Source organism: Rhinatrema bivittatum, chromosome 10 (assembly GCF_901001135.1).
Source record: "Rhinatrema bivittatum chromosome 10, aRhiBiv1.1, whole genome shotgun sequence".
NCBI classification, from domain to species: Eukaryota; Metazoa; Chordata; class Amphibia; order Gymnophiona; family Rhinatrematidae; genus Rhinatrema; species Rhinatrema bivittatum.
This window is the reverse complement of record NC_042624.1, coordinates 116,944,764-116,972,227: the sequence shown is the minus strand read 5'-3', so window position 1 is coordinate 116,972,227 and position 27,464 is coordinate 116,944,764. Positions and strand designations below refer to the sequence as shown.

General features: G+C 48.7%; 1 protein-coding gene across 7 annotated transcripts in view; it reads right to left on the bottom strand.

Moving 5' to 3' along the window:
- The window catches only part of MKNK1 (MAPK interacting serine/threonine kinase 1), a 51,022-nt gene extending 25,772 nt beyond the window's left edge, over window positions 1-25,250 (bottom strand). The window contains exons 1-6 of one of the 7 annotated variants that reach the window (XM_029617921.1): window positions 25,004-25,250; window positions 22,633-22,787; window positions 18,424-18,518; window positions 17,448-17,549; window positions 15,325-15,422; window positions 2,139-2,218 (exon numbers count right to left, since the gene is read on the bottom strand). In XM_029617921.1, the coding sequence (XP_029473781.1) occupies window positions 2,139-2,218; window positions 15,325-15,422; window positions 17,448-17,549; window positions 18,424-18,439 (296 nt within the window). In that variant the 5' untranslated portion in view covers window positions 18,440-18,518; window positions 22,633-22,787; window positions 25,004-25,250. Of the gene's footprint in view, window positions 1-2,138; window positions 2,219-15,324; window positions 15,423-17,447; window positions 17,550-18,423; window positions 18,519-22,632; window positions 22,788-24,399; window positions 24,518-24,556; window positions 24,694-25,003 lie in introns of those variants that run through there. The other 6 variants (XM_029617919.1, XM_029617920.1, XM_029617923.1 and 3 more) reach the window with 6 other exon arrangements.
- Window positions 25,251-27,464: the final 2,214 nt, after the last annotated feature.

Sequence of the window (27,464 nt, the reverse complement as noted above, 5' to 3'; positions counted from 1 at the left end):
CTCCGCCCACAAGTTTTAGTCTGTCTCCATCTACTGGTGCGGAGTCACAACCCAGGTGTCCTGGACTGATCCTGGTACGTACAGGGAAAAACACTATTCATTAAGTTGAGGGAATGGATTGACTTCAGCTCTAAAGTTCAGAAAACATTTTAATCCAAGTCAGCAAGGGGCACCGAAAGTGTTCTAGAAGCGGTTCAACCCACCCCCTGGTCCAGAGGAAGGCTCCTCGCTGACCTGCACGTCACGCTCCTGCTAGAAATGCAGGCCCAGGGTTTTCTCTTACTTCCTAGGCAATTACTTGCCCTTCTCTGCAAACTGGTACAGAAGGGACCACCCCCACCCATAGTTCATAGCTTGTCAGGAAGCTTCCCTGCAGCTGCACATACTTAGTCTGCTCTCCACGGACAAGTCCCCTGCCTTAACCAAAAAAGTAAAGAAATGCCATTTGTAAAATCTCATTTAAATTCAGACCCTCTTAGCTGCTTCCACACCCCTCAACTCATTCACTGCACAGGGAAAGCCAGCTGCAAACTTCAGAATGGCCACTTGACAGCTACAGAAAAACCAACTTTAGGATCAAAGGATTTATCCTAGTGCAAGACGTCCATTTCAGTGAGAGCCCATCTTAGGCCTTTGAAACCTCTCTGCACTGTAATCCTGAAAAGTGATTTTAACAAGCACACTGAGCAGACATGAGCTGAAGTCAGAGGGCGGCCATGTTAGGCTGCAGTAGCTGGTGGCACCTTACAGATTAAGATTTATTGAGGCAGAGGCGTTCAAGGACAAGACTCCACATCAGATGCACGTCACGGCCGTTATTTACAAGCATCTCCAATGTCTCACTTTCACAGCGGCTTACCACTGGGGAAGTGTTTAATACGATGAAATTCTTTGGCTGGCATCAGAGATGCAATACCACGAACAGCTGTCAGATCCTCCAAAATGGACTTGTCTCATCTTGCATTAATATGTAAGGGGTTTTGGTTTAGTTTTCTCACTTCAAGGATTAAGCTCATTTCCAGCTCTGAAGTCAGGTGCAGATAAAAAACTTCCAAAATATTCCCACATTTGCAGATATTGGTATAATTCTTGTTTAGTGCAGTACTTGACAGTCATGGGAGCCGGGCTGCCACGTGCTTGAGATTTTCATGCCCAAATGCAGGAAGAGCTGCCACCACAGGAACAGCTATTCTTTTGTCTGCGTCATACAGCTCAAATCATCAGGAGCCATGCGACGCCCGGATCCCCTCAGTCTTGAGAGAGCTGAGCCAGGTGAGCGTGGGGAGCTCAGGTACCCACTGAGAGATGTGCATGGTGAACAGCTGTTTGCATGGCAGCAGCTAGCAAGGGGGGATTTGAGACACACAGATCGCCAACGTAATGAAAGGTGCGCTGTGCGTGTACGACTGTACTCCCAATCCAGCAGTTCAGTGCACAAAAATGTGCCCCCAGCCCTCCCTGCAAATCCCACATTAAATCAAGGCATTAGCTAATACCCCCCAATGCAGAGAGGTGCACAGGCTTAACTCCTGGCCAGAGATGGGGGTAAGGTTTCTGGGGCTGTGTAATCCACGAGGATGAACCCCGATTTGTGCACAGATTATGCTCTGCATGCACACAGGTTGTTCTGTAAGAAAACATGTTTGCTGCTTTTTATTAAAACTCCTGATGTGGTGGCAATACCATTAGCTTACGGCGTTGGGCGTTAAGCATTTTTACCACATAAAAAACGTGCGCTGATGTTCAGTGCGTATTTTTTCCCCATTCGTCTTCTTACATCGGGGCCTGAGAGATACTGGTGGTGTCTTGCATTAAAATGAAATTTACTAAGCCTCCCTCACCCCCCCCCCCCCCCCAGACATAGAAGGGGGGAAACCATCCGTCATAATCAGACAGTAAAGGAGTGGTGACCTCCCTTAGTGGTCTTCCACTTCTACTCTTCACCCCTTGCCTCTTGCTCCTAGACCCAGAGAAAGTTCGTCAAGGCCTGTTTAATTACTATGTTGTGTGCTTCTGAAACAGAAGTGCACCGACAAGGCACATCCATTCCCGATTCAGGACGACTAAACCAAGATTAGCCTGCTGCAGTCAAGCGGATCATCAGCAGAGCCTGCCCCGTGCATGGGAGAAAAACTTACTTGTTGCCTTGGCACTGGTACAGAGTTTCTACTTCTCGAAAAACTCGAAATCGGCTGTAGCTGGTTTTCTTCTCAATCATCTGTTGGAATAAAGCGGGTAAAGATTATTAAGAGTCAAACCACCTGTATTGGCGGATGCACCGCAAAAAACTGAGCTTTTTTCTAAATCAGAAAAAAATGCCAAGCCCTGGATGAAGCAGCTGGCATGGCAAGCTGCCAAGAACAGTCAATATTTAGCTTTTAGGGTTTCTGAATAATGCATTAGACTGTGGGACTGCAGAAATGTACAGATGTTGATGCTATAAAGCAATGCATCTACGGGTTAAACTAGTTTGTGTAGTATCTACAGCTCTGTAGGTCTTTAACTTCAAAGACTTTGTTAGGGGGTATGAATAAGAATGAGACATAAAATAGGATGCGGGGCTGGACCCAGTGTGCTATCTGGGTCACAAGTACACAACAGGACTGAAAGACTAGACCCAATCCTTCCTCAGACAGGGATAAACCCTTTTAAAACCAGCTACACTAGTTGCTTTCACCACATCCTCTGGCAATAAATTCCACAGCTTAACAGTATGCAGAGTGAAAAAACACTCTAATTTGTTTTAAATCTGCTACCTAATACTATTTGAAAGGACAAATAACCAAGGAATGATTACGAAGGGAATGGTAAATAAAACAGAGGATGTCATAATGGCTCTGTAACGTTCAATGGTGAGACCACACCTTGAATACTGTGTACAATTCTGGTCACCGCATCTCAAAAAGATATAGTTGCGATGGAGAAGGTACAGAGATGAACAGCTCCCCTATGAGGAAAGGCTAAAGAGGTTAGGTCTGCTCAGCTTGGAGAAGAAAGCATTCAGGGAGGATGGAGATCTTTAAGATCATGAGGACTAGAACCAGTAAATGTAAATTGGTTGTTTACTATTTCAGATAATAGGAGGAGGCAGCACTCCATGAAGTTAGCAAGTAGCACATTTAAAATGAAATCAGAGAAGATTCACTCAATGCACAATTAAGCTCTGGAATCCATTGCCAGAGGATGTGTTAGGGCAGTTAGCTTAGCTGGGCTTAAAAAAGGTTTGGATATGTTGATGGAGGAGAAGTCCATAAACTGCTGTTAATCAAGATGACTTGGGGAATAGCAACTGCTTATTCCTGGCATTAGTAGCATGGATCTATTTAATGTTTGGGTATTTGCTAGGTACTTGTAGCCTGGATTGGCAACAGGATGCTGGGCTTGATGGACCCTTAGTCTGACCCAGTATGGAAATTTCTTATGTTGGAGAAATTACCTACCTGATAATTTTGTTTCCCTTACAGTATACAGATGACTCAGGACCAATGGGTTGTGCTCCCCTGCCAGCAGATGGAGATGGAGTCAAGTTGCAAAGCTGACATCACCCTAGATCAGGTTTTCAGGATACCTACAATGAATATGATTGAGACACAAGTTGCATGTTATGGAGGCAGTGTATGCAGACCTGAGAAGGTAATGGCTTTCCTGCCTCCACATAGGCTCCTGTGACTACCTCCTTAATCCAGTGAGCTATGGTAGCCCATGAAGCTGGTTTGCCCTGCTTACTTCTACTGTGAAGGACATACAGGCAGTGGGTCTTTCAGACCGGTTCTGAAACTTCCAGATACCGCACCAAAAGTCTACCAACATTCAAATGACGGAGGCGGCAGACCGATCCAAATGAAACTCAGAGGCTACCTTGGGCAAGAAGGATGGAATGGTCCGAAGCTGTAATACTCCTGGAGTTATCCGGAGGAATGGCTCCAAACACTACAAAGCCAAATCTAGTAGTCTTGAGACTGCAGGCTTCAACGCGACACCAGCGAGCAAAGTGGGTGCATGTGAGCTCTTGCCCACTACTTCCAAGGTTGCCGCCATCAAACCGAGAACTTTGAGATAGCTCCACACAACAGGGCATATTGTATTTATCAACTGAAGGTAATTTTTTTTTTTTTTAAACTTACCTGGGCTCAGTGCTTACTGGCTGAGTACAGGGATGGTCTCTGACTGCAGGGAGAGAGGGCTTTGCTGTCACCACTGCCTTTCAGCTGCTCAAGCAGCAAAGTCCACACTGGGAACCAGCTTCTGGACCAAGGCACACCTCTGAAATCACTTCAGGAATTCCTAACTGGGGGAGGGACCTTTAGGTATCACCACAGGAGAGCAGGGCTCAATTTTCTCTCTAAAAGTAGAATTTTCTCCTTCCAAAAGGTACAGTGATCCCCATAGGGAAAGCACATCCTCTATCTGCTGGAGAGATACTGAAGGGCTGAGGTCACTGCAGGGGTGTATGTAGGATGACGTCAGCTTTGAAACCTGACAGTCTCCATCTGCTGGCAGGGGAGCACAACCCGCTGGTCATGAGTCTATCTGGCTACACGCTAGGAAATCTTATATTAAGACCAGTGCCAGTACATATCCCTGGGGATATGTACTGGCACTGCATTGGGAGAATGTACTGCATTGGGAGAAATGACCACTAGTATAACAACAAACGTGGACAAGGGTGAATCGGTTAACACCCTCAAAGAAATCCAAGACTTCCATTGCCAGTGCCCTATTAGTTTGTCTATCCAGATGCCATCGTGTTCAGAATATTTTCTACATTTTGCCCAGCACCACCGTCAGGTTCATTGGTCTGCAGTTCCCCCCAGACAAAAAGTGTGGTTTTCCACCATCCAATCCTCAGGTACCACAGCCGATTTGAATGAAAGTTATAGATTCCCAGAAATAAGCGTCATTTCATTTGAGTTCTTTCTTCCAGCCATCCGGTCCCAAAGATTTGCTTTTACATCTTCCTGGCTCACTGGGATCCAAGTCAGTCCCTCCGAGTTACCCTCAGAGAACGTTTCTGGTACAGATACTGCTGAGGAGTGTCTGGGTGTAACTGGTCGAGTGTTTCTGCTGCGGCCTTGTCTTCCCCGAGCAGGCCTTTTGTCTCATCTAGTGGCAAGCTTCTCTTACACACAGTCTGCTTACCGTAGCCACATTTTGCTCTTACAAAAACCATCTCAGTTTCCCACCCCTTGAATTAAAACACATTTGTACGTTATTGGCATTGTTAGGGAAAAAAAAAGCCAATGGGTAGCACTTAACTGGGGTTAGCTGCGGGTGTGAGCGACACACAGCAAGGCCCTGCCGAGCTTCGAGCCTCTGGGAAGAGCCATCTTTACGGCAGCAATTGTAACAGAGCGCCGGGCAGCACTCAACAGTACAATGGGGTTGGAAATGGCTGGATTTGTCAAAATAAGTTTCTCAATTAGGCCAGCAACAAAAGCACTGGCCAGACCTGGAGATTACTGTTATTACCTGTAACATTTCTTCAATTTTTGACTTGCACAGATCAAGCAACATGGTTTCTTATTTAAAAACTGTATTACAGGTGCTGTCAAAGCTTTAAAAAAGGCGCCTTTCTCGCAGAAAACCAGTCAAGCCTGCCACTGCACCTCGGAGATCAAGTGTTGGGAAGTTGAGATGCTTTACAAATAGACCATTAACACCGAGTTGTAGGTGCAAACCAACAATTACGTTCAGAGAATACTTCAAACAGAAAATGACACTTATTACACGTCTGTCCTGCTCTCAAAAAGACAGAACTTAAATTTTAGTAACAACAAATCCAAATGCCACTGAACAGTATTTGTCTCAGTTTACCAAAGCAGCATCTAAGGCAAGCAATTAATAAAAAATAAATCCCAACGCACCTCCAACACACACACACGGTCTCTAGTCAGCTTCCTCCAGACAGCTGCTGAGTAGGACTACAGGATGGCGCGACATCTTTGGTTTTTTCAAATGCCTGCTAAACAGATCGATTAAAGATACCACACCCAGCATCCATCAGCTCAGATGGCTCAAGATATATGGCTGTGATCCATTCCGAGCTCACCATAAGAAATTTTTTTTTTTTTTTTTTTTTTTATCAGCTGCTCCTCCAGCCAAACTTAAAGGCCCTTTCTCAGACCAGGAGCAGCTACTCGGGCTCGCACTGCTGGCCTTAGCCAGTGGCCTGGCCCAGAGTCTGATCCAGGATCAGCTGCGCTGCTGCTGCACCGACCCAGTCCTATCTGCCGGAGGCAGAAAATTCTGAATTCCTGCTGCCCGGCACCGGCCCCGTGTAGCGGGAGTGATGTCACAGTAATAATCCGTGCTGGCTGCTGGGAGGGGGAAGCGACCCGCTCGCCAGGGACTGGACTGGTGCCGCAGGGATGAGATGCAAGTCAGGTTTAACGTTTCCAGCCCCGACAGAAATGAGTATCCCCTCTGCTGCTACGTCACAGCTGCAAAACAAACCGCTATTTCCTACAGCACTGAACAAGCCCACGGGCAAGCAGGAACCCTGCTCATGGTTGGGAGGTTTGCAGTGTAGGGGCATGTGCTCAGGTGCAGGTGGGCTTGGGCAGTGCTTGGCAGGACCCTCCGTGTCCCCAAGCTGTCCCTAAAAACCACAAGGGTCACAGCTTCTAAAAATGCACCCAGAATAGAAACACAAAAAATACTCACAGGAGAGCGTTAACTGCCAGCAAGAAGAGCCAACAGTAAGAAGGTTTAACTTTCAGACAGCAACAGAAGAAAACAAGGATTCATACAGTAAATGCTAACTGGACAGGTTTCACTGTAAGCCAGCGACTTGGGAGCTTAAGAGGCTGTCCTCACAAGCAGAGAGATGGGACAGGTACAGTACAAGTCCATGGAAAGCCAAGGCGCCGGCTTCCTAACCAAACAGCAAAACAGACTGCAGAAGGGAGACCGCCACACCTCACTGGGGCGCGTGGCGGAGACAAGCCGGTTCAGTCCTAGCTACCAGAAACTGCAGATCACAGCAGGAGTTAGGCTGCCACCTACCCGTCCAATCATGGATTGCAAAGGAAACCAGGGTCTCGCTGCAAAATCGATCAAGCACATTCACCCCAGCACTGTACTAGCTTGCTTCACCAAATCTCTGTATCCAAGCCAGCCCATGGATGATGGAGAATGCTAAAGCTGCCTTGCAGAAATCTCAGAGCAAGCTATGCATTTCTTCCCACATCTCTCCAAATAAGTCTTACAATTATACATGTTAAAAGAAAATTAGGTCTTACCTTAGTTAATTTTCGTTCCTGTAGTACCACGGATCAGTCCAGACTCCTGGGTTTTGCCCCCCCTCTAGCAGATGGAGACAGAAGTTTACAAACAAAACTCCGCCTATATCTAGGCTGGTGCCACCTACAGTCTGGCAGTCTTACTTAATGTCAAAGCAGATGAAGCCCCCAAATCACTACAAACGAACTATATACAGGAACCTACCAACCAAACTAACTGCTCAACTATCCCCCAAATGGGACCAGAACCAGAGCCATCGATAACGAAGAAAAGAGACAATAGAGACAGAATGGACAGAAAGAAACCATACCGTCCGCAGACCGGATTCTCATACCGAACAGTAGACTCGCCGGGCGGGATTCTGGACTTATCCTTGGTACTACAGGAACGAAAATTAACTAAGGTAAGACCTAATTTTCTTTTCCCTGTACGTACCCGGATCAGTCCAGACTCCTGGGATGTACCAGAGCTACCTTAACTAGGGTGGGATCCGGAGAGTCCCGCTCTGAGCACCTCTGCCCCGAAACCGCCGGTACCCGGTGCACGCACATCAAGGCGATAATGACGAGCAAAGGTATGCAACGACTTCCAAGTTGCCGCTTTACAAATGTCTTCCGCCGAAACCTGACTGCACTCCGCCCAGGAGGCAGCCTGAGAACGCGTAGAATGAGCCTTAAGCCTCACCGGAACCGACTTGCCCTGCAGCAGATATGCGGAACCAATGGCCTCCTTCAACCAGCGCGCAATGGTAGTCTTGGAAGCCGCCTGACCGCGTCGAGGACCGCCCCACAAGACAAAAAGATGATCCGACCTCCGAAAGGGGTTCGTCATCTCTAGATAACCTAAAAGGGCTCTCCTCACGTCTAGCCGCCGCAAATCTCGATAATTCGGAAGCGACTTATCGGCCTCAGAAAACGCAGGCAACTCCACCGACTGGTTGAGATGAAAAGCCGAGACCACCTTAGGCAAGAAGGAAGGCACCGTACGAAGCGACACCCCCGAATCCGTAATCCTCAAGAAAGGTTCCCGACAAGACAAGGCTTGAAGCTCCGACACCCTCCTCGCCGACGCCACAGCCACCAGAAAAACCACCTTCAGTGTCAAGTCTTTCACTGTAGCTCCGCGGATAGGCTCGAAGGGAGCGGAACATAAGGCCTTCAGCACCAGATTCAAACTCCACGAAGGACACGGAGAACGGAACGGAGGACGTAAAAGCTTAGCGCCCCGGAGGAAACGAACGACGTCCGGGTGCGCAGACAACACCACCCCGTGGACCTGCCCGCGCAGCAAGGCAAGTGCCGCCACTTGCACCCTAAGCGAACTGCAAGACAAGCCTTTCGCCAAACCCTCCTGGAGGAAAAGCAACACCTCTGGCACCGAGGCCCGCGTAGGCCGAATATCCTGTGCCAGGCACCATGTCTCAAAGATCGTCCATACTCGCACATACGCCAGAGATGTGGAAGGCTTGCGCGACTGTAACAGCGTTGTGACCACCGCATCAGAATAACCCCGTTTCTTCAACCTATGCCTCTCAAAAGCCATGCCGCTAGACAGAAGCATTCGACCTGGTCGAAACAAACGGGCCCCTGATGTAGCAGGTCCGGCACATACGGAAACCGCAGGGGAGGCCCCAGTGCCAAGTTCTGAAGATCCGCGAACCACGGCCGCCGCGGCCACTCGGGTGCGACTAGAATCACGGGCGACGGGTGAAGTTCGATGCGCCTCAGCGTCCGACCGATGAGGGGCCACGGAGGAAACACATAGAGAAGCACCCCTGTCGGCCAAGGCAACGCGAGGGCGTCGACTCCCTCCGCCCCCGTCTCCCGGCGACGGGCAAAAAACCGCGGCGCTTTGGCATTTTTGAACGTCGCCATCAGGTCTAGCACAGGTGTTCCCCACCTGGCACAAATGCTTCGAAACGCCACGTCCGCGAGTTCCCATTCGCCTGGATCCAGCCGATGTCGACTCAGAAAGTCCGCCTGGACGTTTTCCACGCCCGCAATATGCAACGCCGCAATGCATTGCAGATGCCGCTCGGCCCAAGCCATCAACTGCCGTGCCTCGGCGGCCACCGGCAGGCTTCTGGTGCCGCCCTGCCGGTTGATGTACGCTACCGTTGTCGCATTGTCCGACAGAATCCTGACCGCGAACCAACGGCAGAAACTCCCGCAGGGCGAACCTCACCGCCCTGGTCTCCAGCCGATTGATGGACCACGCCGCCTCCGTCGAGGACCATACGCCCTGCACCGAGCTCCGGAGACACACCGCGCCCCAGCCGTACAGACTGGCGTCCGTGGTGACCACCATCCACGAGGGCAGAGCCAGCGAAATGCCCTTGGTCAAGTTGTTGTGACAGAGCCACCAGGCCATGCTGGCACGGGCCGAACGTGGCAGCGGTAACGGCAGCTGAAACTGTTCCGACACCGGGTTCCAGCGGGAGAGTAAGGCCAATTGTAACGGTCGCATATGCGCGAACGCCCAAGGAACCAATTCCCGCGTGGACGTCATAGACCCTACCATTTGTAGATAGTCCCAGACAACCGGCATGGGCTTGTTCAACAAACGCCTGGCTTGACACTGCAGTTTGATTCTGCGCTCCTGCGTCAAATAAACCATGCCCTGACGCGTGTCGAACAAAGCCCCCAAAAACTCCAGGGATTGCGACGGTTCTAGCCGGCTCTTGGCTCGATTGATCACCCAGCCGAGACTCTCCAACAACTCGATCACTCGCCGAACCGCCAACCGACAGAGACGCTCAGACTTCGCCCGAATCAACCAATCGTCCAGATACGGATGAACCAGACACCCCTCCTTGCGAAGATGAGCAGCCACCACAACCATGATCTTTGTAAAGGTCCGCGGGGCTGTCGCCAGCCCGAATGGTAGTGCTTGAAACTGAAAATGCTGTCCCAACACCGCAAATCGAAGGTAGCGCTGGTGATCCGCGCAGATCCCGATGTGAAGATACGCCTCCGTGAGATCCAGAGAAGCGAGGAACTCCCCCTGCCTCACGGACGCGATGACCGACCGTAGAGTCTCCATGCGAAACCTGGGGATCCGCAAGCACCTGTTGACGCCCTTGAGGTCGAGAATCGGACGAAACGTGCCCTCTTTTTTTGGTACCAGAAAGTAAATGGAATACCTGCCGGTGCGTAGCTCGTGGAACGGTACGGGTACGATCGCGCCCAGGGCTAGCAGATGACGGATCGTGCCCCGCAACGCCAGCCGCTTCTCGGAAAAACCGCCGGGCGACACCATGAAACAAGGCGGGGGCCGCCGTGCAAAATCTAACGCGTAGCCGCGATTTATCACGTCCAGCACCCACTGATCCGACGTGATTTTGGCCCACTCCCCGGCAAACTGCATCAGCCTGCCGCCGATCACCGGCACCGGGGAGTGGGCCGGCAGCCCATCATTGTGGCAGTTTCCCGACCGGAGTTCCGGACCCGGTCCCGGGTCTACCGAACCGGCGCCCTCGAAAGGACTGCGTGTACGCCTGCTGCCTAGCCGCATTGTGGCGAAAAGACGAGACCGCCCCTCGCGCATTACGGGGCCGCCGACCCCCACGGAATCTACCCCGCGTGGCCGGTGTCCCCCGACGCGGCCTGTCCTCCGGCAAACGATGGATCTTGTTCTCGCCCAAAGACTCAATCAAATCCTCCAGCTCCTTACCAAAAAGTAACTTCCCCTTAAAGGGCAGTGAGCCTAAACGAGCCTTTGACGAAACGTCCGCCGCCCAATGGCGGAGCCATAACAAACGCCGAGCTGAAACCGCCGAGACCATCGCCCGTGCCGAAGAACGGAGGAAATCATGAAAGGCATCCGCGCTATAGGCAATCACTGCCTCCAACCGAGCCGCCTGCTGCGCTTCCTCCGGCGATAAACCTTCGTTAGCCGAAAGCTGCTGGGCCCACCTGAGCCCCGCACGGAGAGAGAAACCGCTACAGATCGCTGCTCGTACTCCAAGCGCGGAGACTTCAAAAATTTTCTTAAGCTGCACCTCCAGCTTACGATCCTGCAAATCCTTGAGTGCCGTCCCTCCCGTTACCGGGATGGTGGTCCTCTTGGTGACCGCCGCCACCGCAGAGTCCAGCTTCGGAATCTTAAGGAGCTCGAGCGCGTCCTCCGTCAGGGGATAAAGCTTGTCCATGGCCTTAGCCACCTTCAACCCCAAATCCGGAGTGTCCCACTCCTTAAAAAGCAAATCGGACACCGAAAAATGCAATGGAAAAGCCTTCGGTGGTCCCCTCAGCCCCAACACGACGGGGTCTGTGCGTCCGAGGCGCGACTCCGGCCGTGGCAAGTCTATCGTCAACTCACCGAGGATCGCCGGGATCAGCGGCGCTAATTCGTCGCACCTAAATAAACGCACCACCTTAGGGTCATCGCCATCCGACGCGCGGAGACCACTCGACTCACTAGCTCCCTGATCCTCCTCCCCGTCAACGCCACGCGGTTGCGCTTGTGGATCGGGCTCCTCCGGATCCCCAAATTCGGAGTCCGTCTCGGCATCCCCCCGCGGAGCCCCCAAACGGAGCGGGCGTGCTCCCCCCGGGGGATCCGAGACAGGAGAGGGCCTGGTGCTCCGCTTAGGCTCCGGCCCCCGCCCCGAATCCGGCGCTCCCCGCGATCTTTTCCTGGCCTGCCTGCTAGCTTTAAAAGCTCTATGCATGACCAGAACAAACTCCGAGGAGAAGGAGTCAGAAGAGCTGCGATCCGGATCCTCCTCCGGATCGCTCACCGCCGGAGACTGGTCCCCTTCGGAAACCCTCCGCTGTGGGGACAGTGCAGGAGGAGCGTCCTCCGCTCCCCCCGGCGACGGTGGCGCCGCGCAGCCAGGCCCCGCCGAGCCCAAGATGGCGGATTTTCCCGCCGAAATCGCTGCCTCCAAAATGGCGCCCGTTCCCGCGCTCCGCGGGAACGGACCTACTGCCCCCAATCTGTGTCCCGAAGCCTCCGGTTGCCGCGAACTGGGTCCCGCCGAAACGCCCTCGCCGCCCGAGACACAGCCGGAACAAAGGCTGTCCCGGGAAAGGCGACGGGCCGCCCCGCAGGCCCTGCACACTGAACGCCGCGGCATGCTCCACAGAGAAGGAGCCGAAACAAGAGAGAAAAAAAAAATCAAACACCACCCGCGGCGCCGCTCCCCCTCCCCCGCACGCAAACGAGCCCGAACCGGGAGAGAAAAGAGAGACAGGCAAGAAAGACCAACAAAAGTTTTTTTTTTTTTTTTTTTTTTTTTTACCGTTCGCCGCCGGCTCCGGGACCACCTGGGGGGAGTGAACCGAGCTCCCCGGTTTCACCCCCAGGCTAGAACGCTGGCAAGGGCCCTCAGCCCACCCTCAGCGCGCTCCACTCCCCGGAGGAAAAGCCCCTGCGGGACCTCACCCCCCCAGGAGGAGACAGGCTCGGACCTGCAGGCACCCCACTGCGGTCCCAGCGTCAAGGAAAAAACACTCTACAACCTAAAAACACCCTCTCTAACCAATCACCTTTTTTTTTTTTTTTTTTTTTTTTTTTTTTTTAAACTAGGCCTCTAGCTCAGACTGCAGGTTTTGCACCCTCTCCACCTGCTAGGAGACAGAAGAAGACTGCCAGACTGTAGGTGGCACCAGCCTAGATATAGGCGGAGTTTTGTTTGTAAACTTCTGTCTCCATCTGCTAGAGGGGGGGCAAAACCCAGGAGTCTGGACTGATCCGGGTACGTACAGGGAAATAGCTTCAGGCCTTATGGCCATTACAGGGGGTCGGATTAGTGTTGGTTTCTTAGTGACGCATGGTTTTTGAGAGGACACAATTAGGTGATTTTGCACACAGATATAAAACTGGTAGGACTATATTCAAGAGGGTCTTAGCCTCATTATGATACCAGATACTCTCCCTGGTCCAGCTTTAGTCATGGTGCAATTCCTGTACAGGGTTCCAGTCCAGTATAGCAGCACCAATTTATAGGTTAGGTAAGAGGAGCTTCCCAAATATTCCAAAAAAGCCTTTTCTTACTGCAGAGTTCTAAAATTTTAGACGCAACATGGACAAGTTTCAAATTCCCTAATTAATATTCATCAGTCTCTACCTGCATTGTGGAAATTTTCCTTCCACTGTCTAGGAGGAGACTATGACCCCAGCCCGAGCAGAGCAGCCTCGAACCCACACAGAAGAGGAAAACCGTCCAATACACGGAGTGCGTATTTTATACAGCACGCATATCTGCACCATTAAGACATTTATCTCATGTCTTTATAGCTGGTAGGACTGTGACCCGAAAGTCCACCTACATTTAATTTTTCTTAAGCATTTAAAATTGGCTTTATCTTTTCAGACTTAAATGTTTCACAATTTTCAAAGTTCAATGCAGATTATTACACTTCATTACAACAACATATGAGCACACACATAAAGCATCTTAAATACATAATTTAGAACAGATAACATGCTATTTCAAGTATCATCCCTAGCTTCATATTCCTTTATGAATTAAATATACTCAGCTGAGGGACAATTACACGATATACGTATGCCCCAACTGTGCAGCAGGAGTGCCCTATAAAATCTCTCAGCACCGCCTGAAGTGGCTGGTTCTAGATCATTTTATGAACGTTTGATTCACAGCGAGTACTGGTTTACAAGCAGATATCGTGGATTTTGATAATGCATTCCAGATACCGACACCATGTCAAAATTAAGCCATTGTACTAGAAAGTGTTTTATCCAGCATTTAAGGAATCGTAATTAGTTTAATGAGCAGAAACAAATGTAATACAACAGTGCTGAGCATATGGGAGCCCAAGCCGCCTCCTAATGTTGGTCTAAAAATACATGCAGGCTATTGCATGAAGATCCTGTACCCAAGGCTACAACTTAAGTCTACCCAAGTAATAAAATCATTTAGGATCAGACTCAGAATTTGATTTATCTAAATTCAATAAGCTCTGATTAAAACCATTACAGGATTAGGTATTATAAGGCATACAGCAATTGCTTTAGTGATTTGAATAGATGCTTTCAGTTCCTAAATTGGTACAACCATCAAAAAGTATGCACGGATGTGTGACATTCACAGTTACAGATTTACGTAACCCCCTGATTACTTAGGGCCAAACTAATAGTCACAGTTGGTGTCTGTGCAGTCTCTCCAGGGGCAGACAGCCTTTGTGCTGGTGCCTCAATCCCCCAGTTAGCAGCTGTTTTCAAAAAAAACACAGGCAAGGATGAAGCCTGGCCACAGGAGCTTAACCAGACGCAGCCTGCCTGTACAAATCTTCTCTGCTGTTAGTGCTGGCCCTCAGGGTCTGCGGCAGCTGCTCCCTTGTGCCTGGATTTTACTTTACGGTAAGGGACAGAGTACAACGTACGTGCAAGGATGAGGGCCAAACAGCTTTCACTGGAACAGTCTCCTGGTTTTGGAGACCTGAAGAGTTCACATCTGCCTGGATGACTGCATATAGTCTTAGGAATGCTTAAAAGACCAGCAACACCCAATTAGGATTCGGGTTCTTTGTTTCAGACGAGGCCTGAGATAAACAATTATGGGGCCTTGCCAAATAAAGTTTTTAACACCTTGTTTTTCTGTAATGTCAGCATTTTATAGTCTTAAGCCACAGTGTAAAATTCAAAATCCTCGCTGTTCTTCCATCTAAGTTTGCTTCACAGAAAATGGCTCTTGGCCTAACTCAGATTTGCGACGTTGTGCCCACAATTCATAGAAACCCCATATCTAACTGACATTACCCAGGCTGAGCAGATCCTCTCCGGGGCACAGAATCAGCTGTAATGGACTTACTTAGGAGTCTGCCAAGCCCAAAAGTACTGGCTCTAGTGTGCACAGCGCTGCAGGATCCACGTACTGCACTTTGTAAGCTACACTGTCAGAAGGGCCGAGCAAAGGATTACTGAAGCATTTCATCTCTTTCCTGATTAAGCAAGAGTTTCGGTTCTCAGCTGGACAGATTGTCCCATAACCTGCAAGGGGACTGTAAGATACCAAAATGTTACGCTATGTAGGATGCCACTTGCTGTAATTGGCAACTTTTGATAGAAGAAAATAAAAAGATTTACCTTGCCTAGGCCAGAGTCGGTGCTTACCTTCACTGCGTAATCTTTCCCACTCTGCAAACTGACGCAGCCTTGGACCTTTGCATACGCCCCCTCTCCAAGCAGATCGTCAGTCAGCTTGTACAAGTCTGCCAAAGAATCGCAGTACAGAGTAAACACGACAAATAGACGAACCATGGCAGCAGTTTTAGTGCCATATCACAAGCAATATAAAAAAATGTGAACGCCTTTCTCCAGGAAGACAATTTCAGTAAAATGTTCCAAATGTTACAGTGCGGGGTTTTAATCTGTACCTTCAACACAAGTTCCATGATTTCAATCATTATTGAGGAGCTCAAACCATTGTAATCTGTTTTGTCAGATTAAGAGTCAAATCACCTGCAACAACTTGATCTAATAGGGCTCCCCCTGCAACAGAAGCCAGAAATGCATCTCAAGAACAGGGTTTTTGCAAATTGTGGGTCAGGACCTCAAATGAGGTCACAGAACCTCCACAGCTGGGGTCACAAGTGCCTCAAAGAACGGTGCTCTTCAGACGCTGCCAGCAGCACGAGTCGTGGCAGTCAGCTTGTACTTAAAGGTCCTACCATGGTCCCGCGGTAACAGGAAGCTGTGCGTGAGGAGGACCCCAGAGCTTGCACTGGCTCAGCTGCCATGCGGGCTTTCATTACTAAGTGCTGCTGCCACTTGCAGATCACCACTGGACTTGGATCCAGCCACCAGGGAGGGGGGGCGGGCATGCACAGACCTGTGGAGGTTGCCACTGTTCCTCTATCCTCGCCTGTCATTGAACCTACCCAAGAGAAAAGTGTTGTCCTTGTCAGCCTGGGGTCTAAAAGTAAATGCTGCTGCTGACGACTCTAGCCAAGGGAGTGTTTGAAAAAGGGGGAGGACCATATGCAGGAAGGGTTTGAGGGTTGGATCAGTGTGAGAGGGATTGGCTGTGGAAGGTGAGAGGGGAGAAGGCCAAAAGATCCTGGGGGATGCACGAGAGGGGCTGGAGGAGGAGAGGTGAGAGGGGACGATATTAATTGGGGGTTCTAAAAAAATGGCTTGGAGCTGAGAGGTTCAGCGAGGATGATGTAAAAAACGGCTGGAGGGGGTGAGAGGAGCAGCTGGTACGGTGGAGGTTGAGAGGGGACCAGTTGGAGTGCGGGAAAGTGAGCGTGAAGTGGTTCTTGGAGGTGAACCACACCCCTGCTAATTAGGTTTGGGTGCCCTCTGGGGTCATGAGAATTAAGTGCTAAAATGGGGTCCACAATGGCTAAGTTTTGGGAAACCCAGGTCTAGAAATGAGTTAAGTTGGAATATTTCCTGTGGGCAGACCGTGATATCTTCTTGTGAATGGTTGATTTTGCCAGTTCTCCTCTAGTGCAGTGCCAGTCTCATCAGGGAGCAGTTACTAAAAACGTGAACTGGGCTTCTGCTGGGGGCAAGCGAACCAGGCAATAAACCCAACATTGTACAACAATTCCAAAAAGTTATTCTGAGCACAGAGCAAATTTGAGTCAAGTTACACTTAAAACATCTCTTTAGCACCACTAAACTCTTTCCCAGCACGCTACAAACTGGACAGGACACACCTGCAGGTTTCCTGCAAATCCTTACAGTACCCGAGAATAATGTGCTTTGAAATACCTGACATGCAGAATATAGATACAATTCTAAACACTAATTATGTACACGTTAAACAGAAAAGTAAAAGTAAAAAAAAGTCTAAGCAGAGCATGGAACCGAGCCTTATTTCTTGAAGGCAGGGGTCATTCAGCGCATCCAGACTGCTTTTCATCAACAGGGCTATTCATTAAGCAACGCCAGCAGGAAAATGCAAGCCTTCCAGAAGGATGCGTGTAGACGCAGGACGAGGCTCCTGGCAGTTTTAAAGTTTCCATGGAGGTTTGCTTACAAATGTCTAAAGAAAAAAATAAGTGTGCACACCTTTGAGAACTGCAATAAGAGGGCCAAATAATATCTAGAAATGGCAAATGCAAACGCTCAGGGATTTTACACTCCAGAAGAGCTCAAAGCAAGGACCAGGGCAGCTGCAGCTTGCATACATTGAAGTTTTAAATCTCCCATTCTGAATCAAAAATAAAGTCACAAGGTGAGAGAGGGATGCAAGCAAGGTCAAATATTTATGTGGAACTACTAACCTTCAAACTTCCCAACAAAGTTATCCGTAGCTCTGGTTTTCCGCTTTTTCTTTTTCTTCTTGCTACCGTCTTCTGTCACGAGACACTGCGGGGTGACCATCTCTATCGGAGAAAGGAAAAAAGTTACAAGATAGACCCTGCAAGGAAATCCACAATGTGGCAGAAAGATTTTAAGAGATGCAGCAATTGCATTTATGAAGAGATTCTGTAAATATGGTTTTTGGACTGGAGCACACCTTAAAAACTTCTGCCATTACCCCAAATCGGAGAGGACATTCCCTGAACAGTCAGGTTAATGGAACTACCACCTTCCCTTTGGCTGCACGGGAAACCTAATGCAGGCAGCCCATCCGAGGAGCGCTGGGGAGTAGTTAACGCCGAAGGGTTTTCTAGGACAGGAGCAACCTGGTAAAATTGTCTAGTTTCACCAGGGCAGCTGAAGGAGTAGCTAATTCAAGCACGCTTCCTCTTTAAAGCTGCAATCCAGGCCACTGCATCAGATTTAGGCAGTCCAACTATTAAGGATCTAATTAAAGCAACGTTTCATAAACATCGAATGGGGTAATAAATGCGGCATGAAGCATTCCAGCAGCCAGAGCTGGCTTTTGTCTCAATCGCACCACACTACAACGAAGCAGCAAGCGAGGAGAGTGGTCATAGCTGATGAGGCAGGTAGCACTCCAGTGGTATCCTGGCATCTCATGAGCCTTACCCACAGGGAACGTCGTCCAAGGTCTGCGCTCTGCCACCTGACCCCACTGCATGATATGCACTGCATGTGGCGTAGCAGACAATGTTCACCAATTAAACAGTTACAGGATTCTAAAACTACACATCAATTGCAAAAGCTGTGAAACCAAATATAAAGCTTTATTTGATGTTATAATGGTCATTATTATGCACACAAACATGACAGCAGCAATAAATAAAATAAATTCAGCTTGAAGTCCTGTATTTCATTCTTTTGGACAAATACCTGGTCTGTGCTGCATTAATTTCTCAGGAAAGTTTTGACTGAAAGAGCTGCTTGTTCTTAAAATCGCAGGGCTTGGGGCAAGGCAAATGTTCTACCTAAAATAAGAGAAACACAAGCAATAAGGTTCTCTAGAGCAGCCTCTCAACCCGCGAGCCGTGCCTGGAGTCTCATTTCCCATTTCCCTCCTGGCCTGCAGGGGGCATGGGAGAGCAGCGCTTCCCCTCTGCCCGCTCTCTTCTCTATAGGCTTGCGAGCCCCTCTGGCCCCGTGCAGGACTGATTGATTGCAGAGGGAGGAAGCAGCAGCAGCACTGGGAAAGGTGCACCCAGGCTCCAGCTCTTCAAGGAGTGGGGAAGATTATGTAAGAGGTGAAGGAATTGGAAGAGAAGATGATGCCAGTGGATAAGGAGAGAGTGTGGTGATTATTCAAGGGGATGGGGAGGGAAGATTAGGGGGGCAAGGAGAAGAGAGAAGATGATGCCAGGTAGCAGCAGAAAGGGCAGGTAGTGGTGATTATACAAGAGATAAAAGAAAGAGGCATGCAATGGTGAAGGAGGTGGAGAGAAGGTGATAATGCAGGGGGGGAGGAGGAAAGGGAAGGTGATAAATGGTGGTGATGGAAAGGGGCTATAGAAAGCAATTATAATGCTAGGGGTGGAGGAAAAGGGAAGGAAGAAGGTGACTACGCCAAGGGCTGGAGAAAGAAAGAAGGAATGAGAAGGTGATCGGGCCGAGGGAAGAGATGAGAAAGTGACTGAACTCTGTGCCAGGTGAGAGCCATGAAACAGGTTGGGAACCACTGCTCTAGGATGAGGCTCTCCAGCGGGAGGGGGGGGCCTTAACCTTCCAACTCTTGCCCAGGGTTACAGCTTTCTGGAAGAACATACGAGGCAGTGTACAAGACAATACCGATCCCCATACTGAACAGCCTTAGACGGTTCTGGGCTTGATCCCCCATGGAGAACACCAAAGAACCTACACAAACTCATCTTAGCTGGCAAACACACAATATCACGAAACGGTTTACTGAGTGGCGGCAAGGGATGTAATAAGTTTCCACAGACTGCACAGAAAGAGATGCAACCACACTGTCTGGACTCCATTAATCATCTTTAAAAGGTGTAATACAAATTTACCGTCAGACTACCAGCAAGAAATACAGAGGGTGCAAACAAGGATGCGTTCAATCTAAGGAGCGACATCTTAACCTGGGAAGCTCGAGAACACGAAATGTATAAACTAGTAAACAGCTCAAGAAGAAGTTACTTGCATTTGAAATATGAACTCAGGTGGTTAGCTGGAAAGGCAGGACCACAAGATATGGGAAGTGGAAGACCCAGTTAAAAGGAACAAAGATCTGCTCGTCACATACTTGGACTCTGGTGACAAATCTGCTAATCTAGGACTGGAAGACGTGACAAGACACACACACACACACTAAAAAAGGCTAGAGCACCCAGTCTGAAGTGAGCACTGAACTAAAGGAGTCAAAAAAAAAAAGGCCGAGGACAGAATTAGTACACCCCAAGTCACCAACCTTCCTTCCAAAGCCAGCACTTGATGTAAAGATCAATTAAGTTATCGGTCAAATAAAAACAAAATGTTACCGAACCACCAAGTAGATTTTGATCAAACACAAACAGAATGAAAATAACCATATAACAATACATTTCAGATAAAATGAAAGTCCCTTTACTAATATCCTGTCCTATATTGCACTGAAGAGAGTTTTTCCCTCGATAAGCCATGCTCCATGGGTGATGTCATTCAGCGACACTAGGCAGAGTTGTCTCAAAGCTTTACAGCTTTTGCCCTACTGGGCATGTGCAGCGATTCTTGTGTGAAGGATCATTCCAGAAGGCTCCTTAGTTCTTTTCTTGTCCATGCAGAGCAAGGACGGTGGAATCCGTCTCATGATTCTTCTCCACAGCAAAAAAAAAAAAAAAAAAAAAAAAAAAAAGGGAGACAAACACACACACCCCTCACTTACCCAAACCCCAGATAGCACTTTTTGGTGCTCATCATGGCTCAAACAAAACCTTCCAGATCAAAATATTGTAGTTGTGGCCATATCATGCCCATCACTGCTACCTCTGCCTGGATCACAATCACACAAAAAACTCTTGCAACTGTGGACAGATGTCACGAAGGGCTCAGCAGCAGAGGGCTGACAAAATGGCAAGGCCAAGTAAGAGTCGAGACCCCAACATCTGAACATTCATCAGCCACAACCTCCAGGTGACCGAAAAGGCTGAGGCAGATCAACTAGATCAGTTATGGCACTTCCACTCAGGAGCGTAGGTCAGAACGAAGCCAAGGCAATCATGGGTGTCAAAGAGTCAACTTACACAGCCATGAACTCTGGGCTTCCACTGCAAACGCACATATCCTTGGCGTGTCCTCCCATATCAAAAATACACCATGAACAGAAAACAGCACACAAAGCATCAGAGACAAGGCACACGAGGCCTTTGGAATTAAGAATGCAGACAGACCTTACGACCTTTAGAACTTAAAAACATGGCTATTTGAGAAGGCATTTGAGAAACCAACTTAGCAAATTGTTTGAGAATACATGTTTTGTGGTCAGGATGCGTTTGTGTTTTAGATGAAGGTATTTTCATTGTACTATGTTTTGATATCTTAATATCTTAATTCTGTTTTATTTAATTCTACTTTTATGATCTTAATTTGATTTTATGTTCCTGTCAATTTAATTTTTATTGTATTTTCTGACTATTCTTAATTACTATTGTGTTTCTTGTAAACAGTCATGATTGAAAATCAGAATGACGGTATATAAAAGTTTAATAAAAAAAATAAACATGATGCATCTAAAAATAGTGCACCAACAGTCAAAGACTGCACACAAGCTCTCCAAAATATGGCCTCAAGCATCAAAATTGAAACCAGAACTTACAATGCAATCAGCACCAGAAACAGCACTGCCTGTGACACAGATAAGCAAATGCCTAAAAAGAAGGCACCATAAGCCAGATGACCTTTTCCGCCAAGAAGGAGAAAACAGCAGAGGGAAGAGACGACATCTGTATGAAAGAGGATAATCAACCTATATGATGTCTTGAGTAAGCAACGTTCAAGGATTTTTCTCCGCATACCTTGGTATCTTCAAATGGAGACAGTCCAGAGTTTCTGGATCTCACAGCCCCTAGGAGCGATCCAGAATGCCAACCACCACATGATATACTGACTAGAGCAATCCCTCCTCCAGGGTTACCCAAGGAATATCTATTCCTCCTATAAAAAAGCAGTTCAGGTACCATCAAGGGGATCTGTCCCTTTTCTACCATCTAGCCTATGGCTGCAGGGTCTACAACTCCAGACGCCTCAACCAATATGCTCCATCTTAGCCATACCATCTATTACGGTGGTGCAGCCAGAGGTCAGTAGAGAGTCCCCTCTCTCCCCACCATAGTTCCCAACAAGCAGTGGAACAAGTTACTGACAGGTTAGAGGAAACCAGGTACTGCTCATCACCTAGCAAATACCATCCCTACGGTGAAGAATGGTGTAGGGCTTTGTAGTATTTTGGCTTGTTCTGTTAACTCCAATAAGTGGTGTATTAGTGTTCTAGGACATTGCTGCCGTGTTACAGATAAGGCTACTGCTGTTTTGAGTCCCAGACAGTGCTCATATGGTAAGATATGCCAAGGCTCTAAGTGTCTCTTGTTTTGCAAGGGTTTGTGTTCTCAAAGTGTTTGGCAGTGAAGGATTTGCAGTTCCATTAAGCCCCATGACAGTCATGTGTTCAGTGTGTTACATGTGAGAACCATGTCAGGTGTATCCCAACAGAAAAAAAAAAAAAAAAGGGTTGAGAACCGCTGTTCTAAGCTGCCAGCGGACCCCATGCGGCTGGAAATGAGACCCAGGCAGTAAGAGAGCAAGACAAACCAGGGGGGGGGGGGGGGTGGAGGAGGGTGCCAAATACTTTAGGTACAAAGTTAGAATGGATGCCAGACATTTCTATAGCCCAGTCAAAAACTCTAGCCCAAAAGTAGCCAAAATGTTATAGCTCCTATTATAGGCTATAACCACTATGCAGAAACTAAAAAAAACTCAAACCATATTGGGCAAGATTGTATACAAAGTCCTGCATGTCATGCATACAAATCAAAAAAATCCTGCATCTAATAACTATGGATATAAAAAAAAAGGCTTACATCACCACAGAAAAAGCCAAAGTCTTACCTTTTTAAAACAGCCACACTCTCTTGTGACCCGAGTCGATCTTATGATTGTGTCATCCCATGCTAGAATGTTTTATTTATAGAGAACTGTTCTTTTTATTGATTGCTGTTTTGATGGACTGGGTTTTTAAAAATAGTTTGGTAGAAATTGAATACCTGTTGAAAAGGGGTGGAATTATCAATCTTATTAATAAATGAAAGCCAGTAGCAAAAAAGAAACCACCAGATCAATGCTTCCCTGGCTAAGAAATACTATGCAATTATCCACAGATTAGCAAGGGAACCAACCTCCAAACCAGGAAAAAAAAACCCCAAACATACAGCCAGATTCTACATTCTAGCCTCCTCTTGAAGACATGGGAAGAAGGCTAAAGGGAAGAGACCCAAGAGCAATCTTTATTTACCGAAAGGATGGTGGATGCATGGAACAGTGGAGACAAGGACAGTACCTGAATTCAAGAAAGAATGACATAAACAGAGAAAATCTCGGAGGGATTGTAAGGCTGCTCTGTTACAGTAGATGAGCAAGCTAGAGAAGCTGTAAGGTTCTTAGTCTAAATTCCCCTTGCATGAAGCATCTTTCCAGCCAATTTAAAAATTACTAGTTGCACTTTTAGTCTAGGTAAGCTACAGTTCAGCTATTTAGGAAAGATTTGAATTTATGTTGAAAGATTGTTTTGGTCTTTTTTTTTTTTTTTTTTTTGCTTTCCTTGTAGGACCCAGGATTTGCAGGTGGTCTACAGCAGGGTTGCGTTCTCTTTAGACCTTTTGCAGTGGGGGCCAAAGTGACCAAGTCGTCAGTACACAGACTGAAATAACTTTATAGGCAGGCCAATTTTGCATGTACTATCAATATTATACATAGAATTCTTAAAATAAAATAGGTATATCAGGCATCAGCAGATACAGCTCTTGGGCTTGCAGGCAGCGTTCCTCTCCGCCCCGCCGCTCTGCAGGAGACGCGGGAGTTTTCAATCACCGGCAAGGGCAGTAACTGAATGTATATCCTCCAAAATAAAGCCACAAACGCCGTTAAAAGTAGCTTAAAAAAAAAAACACCACAAAAACCTCAAATTAACAGTAGTCGAGCTCCAAAACTAGCTCAATTGGGCGAAAAATCTGGCAACATTGACTAGGATTAAGGCACGTTTAAAAAAAAAATGAGATTGTGACAATCCGGGAGGTAAAAAACAAAATAGAGTTTACATATCAAGAGCCACGGGCTATTTAAGAAAACTTTTGCTAGGTTTAAGGAAATGACAGCTTTCATCACCACTTCATAGAAAAGCGGAGAGGTTTCCCCATACCTGGAGAGGTTCCCTAACCTGGAAGTGACAAAGCAGAAATGCTCGGAAACCTCCAGCCTTGCTTAACAATTTTTAGGTTTTTGCTAAGTTAAATGTTATAACAATAACCAAAAAAAAAAAAACCCTCCTGATCACAAGTTGAAGACGATGCAATCTTAATTACTAATGCGAACGTTAAATGCCACAGACAGTAACGCCTTAGCTGAACACCTACTTCAGACATGAAAACGAGGGAAGGAAAATGTTAAATGCCCTAAGTTTAATGACAAAACGTTGTAGTAAATGAAGCTTTAATTAAACAAACCAAAAAAAAATCACGCACTCAAACAATAACATAGTTGAGACTTGATGGCAAAACATTTTCATTGGAATTGATCACCCCCTTTTTGAATAGGACGTTCACCCCAAGCGGATTTCGGTACATTAGAAAGAGAAGCACATGAACAGCTTTACAAACTCACATAAGCACCAAAATAAGGAGGCGAACTTGCAGACCGAGTTTTAGATTAATGTGGGCTAAGCTCTCCGGCAGAAAAGCCGCTCTGCCTGGTTACAAAGAACAAATTAACCCTAAACACATGAAAAGGCGGACGCCAGAGCGGTGCCGACCGCACCCACCTGCACGGGCGCCTCCTCCCCAGCCTTCCTCGCATGGAGCAGGACAGCCAGGGCGTAGCTTGCCTGCCCCACGAGGAACTTACTTCCGGGTCGCTGCAGGTAAAATGTCATCAGCCCACGACCAATGGGAGGATAGAGGGGGAGGAGCATTGCAGGCTGCCGCTACCAGCAGCCAATGCTAATCCTCCCCGCAATGCCCCACGGGACTTGGGCGGAACCTTCAGGCCCTCCCCTTCCGACCCACTTGGGGGAGGAGAATACGGGGATGGCTGTGGTGGGAGGGAGGATAAGAAACATGGCTGGCAGACCAACCCAGCCTCTTTCTCCTTCCTCCCAAGGGTTGGGCTGCTCTGCTCTGCTCCGCTTCCGGCGCTCCTTGCAGATCCCTGCCACTTGTGTAAAAACAAACCCAGCAAGAAAATATTTGTTTTTATTCCGCTTGCTAACCTTTGCAATTTTCCTTGCAGCAGCAGCAGCAGCAACAGCTTCCAATTGTCCGGCAGTCTTTCTCCCTCGCTTTCTGCAGCCCTGGCCATCTGAGCCAAGTAAATCCCGCCGCCTATGGGGTGCCCTGGTTCCCCGAGGGGTCAGTGGAATGCACTAGCGGTTCAGGACAGCGGCCCCAGCCCGCTGTGTGTTGAGCAGAGCAAATGCCATGGCTGCAAACCAGGCTGAAGAGGCGACGGTGGAGCGGGCAAGTTCCTCTGCAGCAGGCTTGGAGGCGGGCACTGGGGGTGGGGCTGGGGGCCTCCAAGGAGGAGGAGGTAGGGCAAGGCAATCGGGTTCCTGGGCTGGCCATCACGGCAGGAGGGACTCTGGGAGAGGCAGAGCAATCTGGATGCTGCATCTCTCCCAGGGGAGGATAGACGGGAGAACCTTAGGTCGGCCCCAGCTAGAGGTGGTTGCAAGGGGCATTCACGCACGTGTTTCTGCCGGCCCAGCGGTTGGGCATCAGTGGATTCCTGAGGGGCAGGGGCAGTTGGGTCCTCCACAAGCACCAGCATGGTATCCACCCCCGGCAGGTACTCCCCCTTCCCACCCGCTCCAGGTGTTTTTGCACTTTTTCCCCACCCGAGCACAGCGTGGGCATGGCCTCGGGGGGGGGGGGGTTGCAAGCCAGCAGTCCCAAGGGACCTCAGCCCCTAGTGCCACCCCTAATCCTGGGAATGGAGGAACTGCTGTGCCTGAAGTGACCCTGGAGCAGTTGGCCACGCAAGCAGCGCACCTGCAGCAGCAGATAGCCGCACCGTCAGCAGCCCCATCCCAGGAGAGAAGTGAGGCCTGGCAGGAGACAGCAGTGCCTTTGGGAGGCGTGTCGGCAGCGGGGGTGGAAAAAAATATTGGGGAGGCACAGGAGAAGTTCATCTCACTCTGATTCCTCTTCCTGCAGTAGCTCATCATCCTCTTCCAGCTCATGGTCTTCCACAGCTGGGGCAGCTGGTGGCTGCCACGAGCCTTCCTGCTCCGCTGTGGAAGGGTATTCCACGATCCTTTCGCCGCCGTATTATTCGCAGGATGTACGTGGATATCTTTGCTGGAAGGGCGAAAGAGCAGGGGTGGAGGCAAGGAGGGCAAAGAGCACGACCCCCCCCAGCCGTAATAAGAAAGTACCACACAATATAGTCAATTGGGTTCACTCATTCACCAGATTGGCAACAATACTTATAAAAGCAGACCCTAGCCAGACGTCTTGTGGTCATACGATCATCGGTGCACACGTGAAGGCTTCACTTGGTTAAATTGCAACAAAGCCTTCAGGGAGAGGATGGTGGAGATACCTCTGAAATGTCATGGGGATCGCCCGATGTGGACTTGTGGCTTACCCACATGACCTCCAAGGACCCTCTTCTGGGCAGGGTGGGAACCGATCCTTTCGGGGGGCTGCCAGCAAGAGGCAACCCGGCTATCTCCAGTGCCTGTTGGTGGTTCAGTCGGGGTGGTGCTCAGCTGCTGAGGGCACATATGTGCAACTTGTGCAGCCAGCTACCCTGCCATTAAGTGCCCCAAAAGAGGTGCATTCGGCTCTCGACAGCGGCACCAAATAATAAGAACGTAAGAAAATGCCATACTGGGCCAGACCACGGGTCCATCAAGCTCAGCATCCTGTGTCCAACAGTGGCCGCTATGTGGTATGTTGAGGCTGTTCCTGCTCCTTCTTTGTTGCGACGCAGCATGCCAGGGCCTGCTCCCTCTTTGTTACGAGCAGGATGGGCTCCACTAACTGCTATTAATCAAGCTGACTTAGGGAATAGCCACTGCTATTAATTGCATCAGTAGCATGGGATCTTCTTAGTGTTTGGGTAATTGCCAGGTTCTTGTGGCCTGGTTTGGCCTCTGTTGGAAACAGGATGCTGGGCCTGATGGACCCTTGGACTGACCCAGCATGGCAATTTCTTATGTGCTTAGCAGTGCTTATCAAGGCTTCTGTGAATTGAAATTAATGCCATCTCTGCCAGCTGTTGGACAACAGCAGCTGTAGATTTTCAAAACACATCCGGGCCTTTGCAGCTAGAGCATAAGACATGGATATGGGGCAGCAACAGGGGCTGGATTAGCTGTCTGCTCCAGGCTCAGACCCCATCCCTCCTCTTTCCTGTTCCTTGCAGGCTGCCTGTGAAGGGAGAGGTCGGAGCAGCAAACAGCTGATGTAATAAGGTGCTCTCAGCAGAGTCTACAAACTTTAAGGCCTGATGCAGCAAGGAGTTCTACATCCATTTAAATTAGATGCTAATGAAGGCATTATCTGTCCACCCCAGTACAGGGAGATGAGTAAGCTTAACCCATGCTTTGTTATCCCTCAAAATGCAACTCCTGGACAGAGGTGGAAGAAAGTTCCTGTGGCCAATAGTCTATGAGGCTGAACAAGGACTTTGAGGTGTAGGGTACTGTATTTGGGATTTATGTGCAG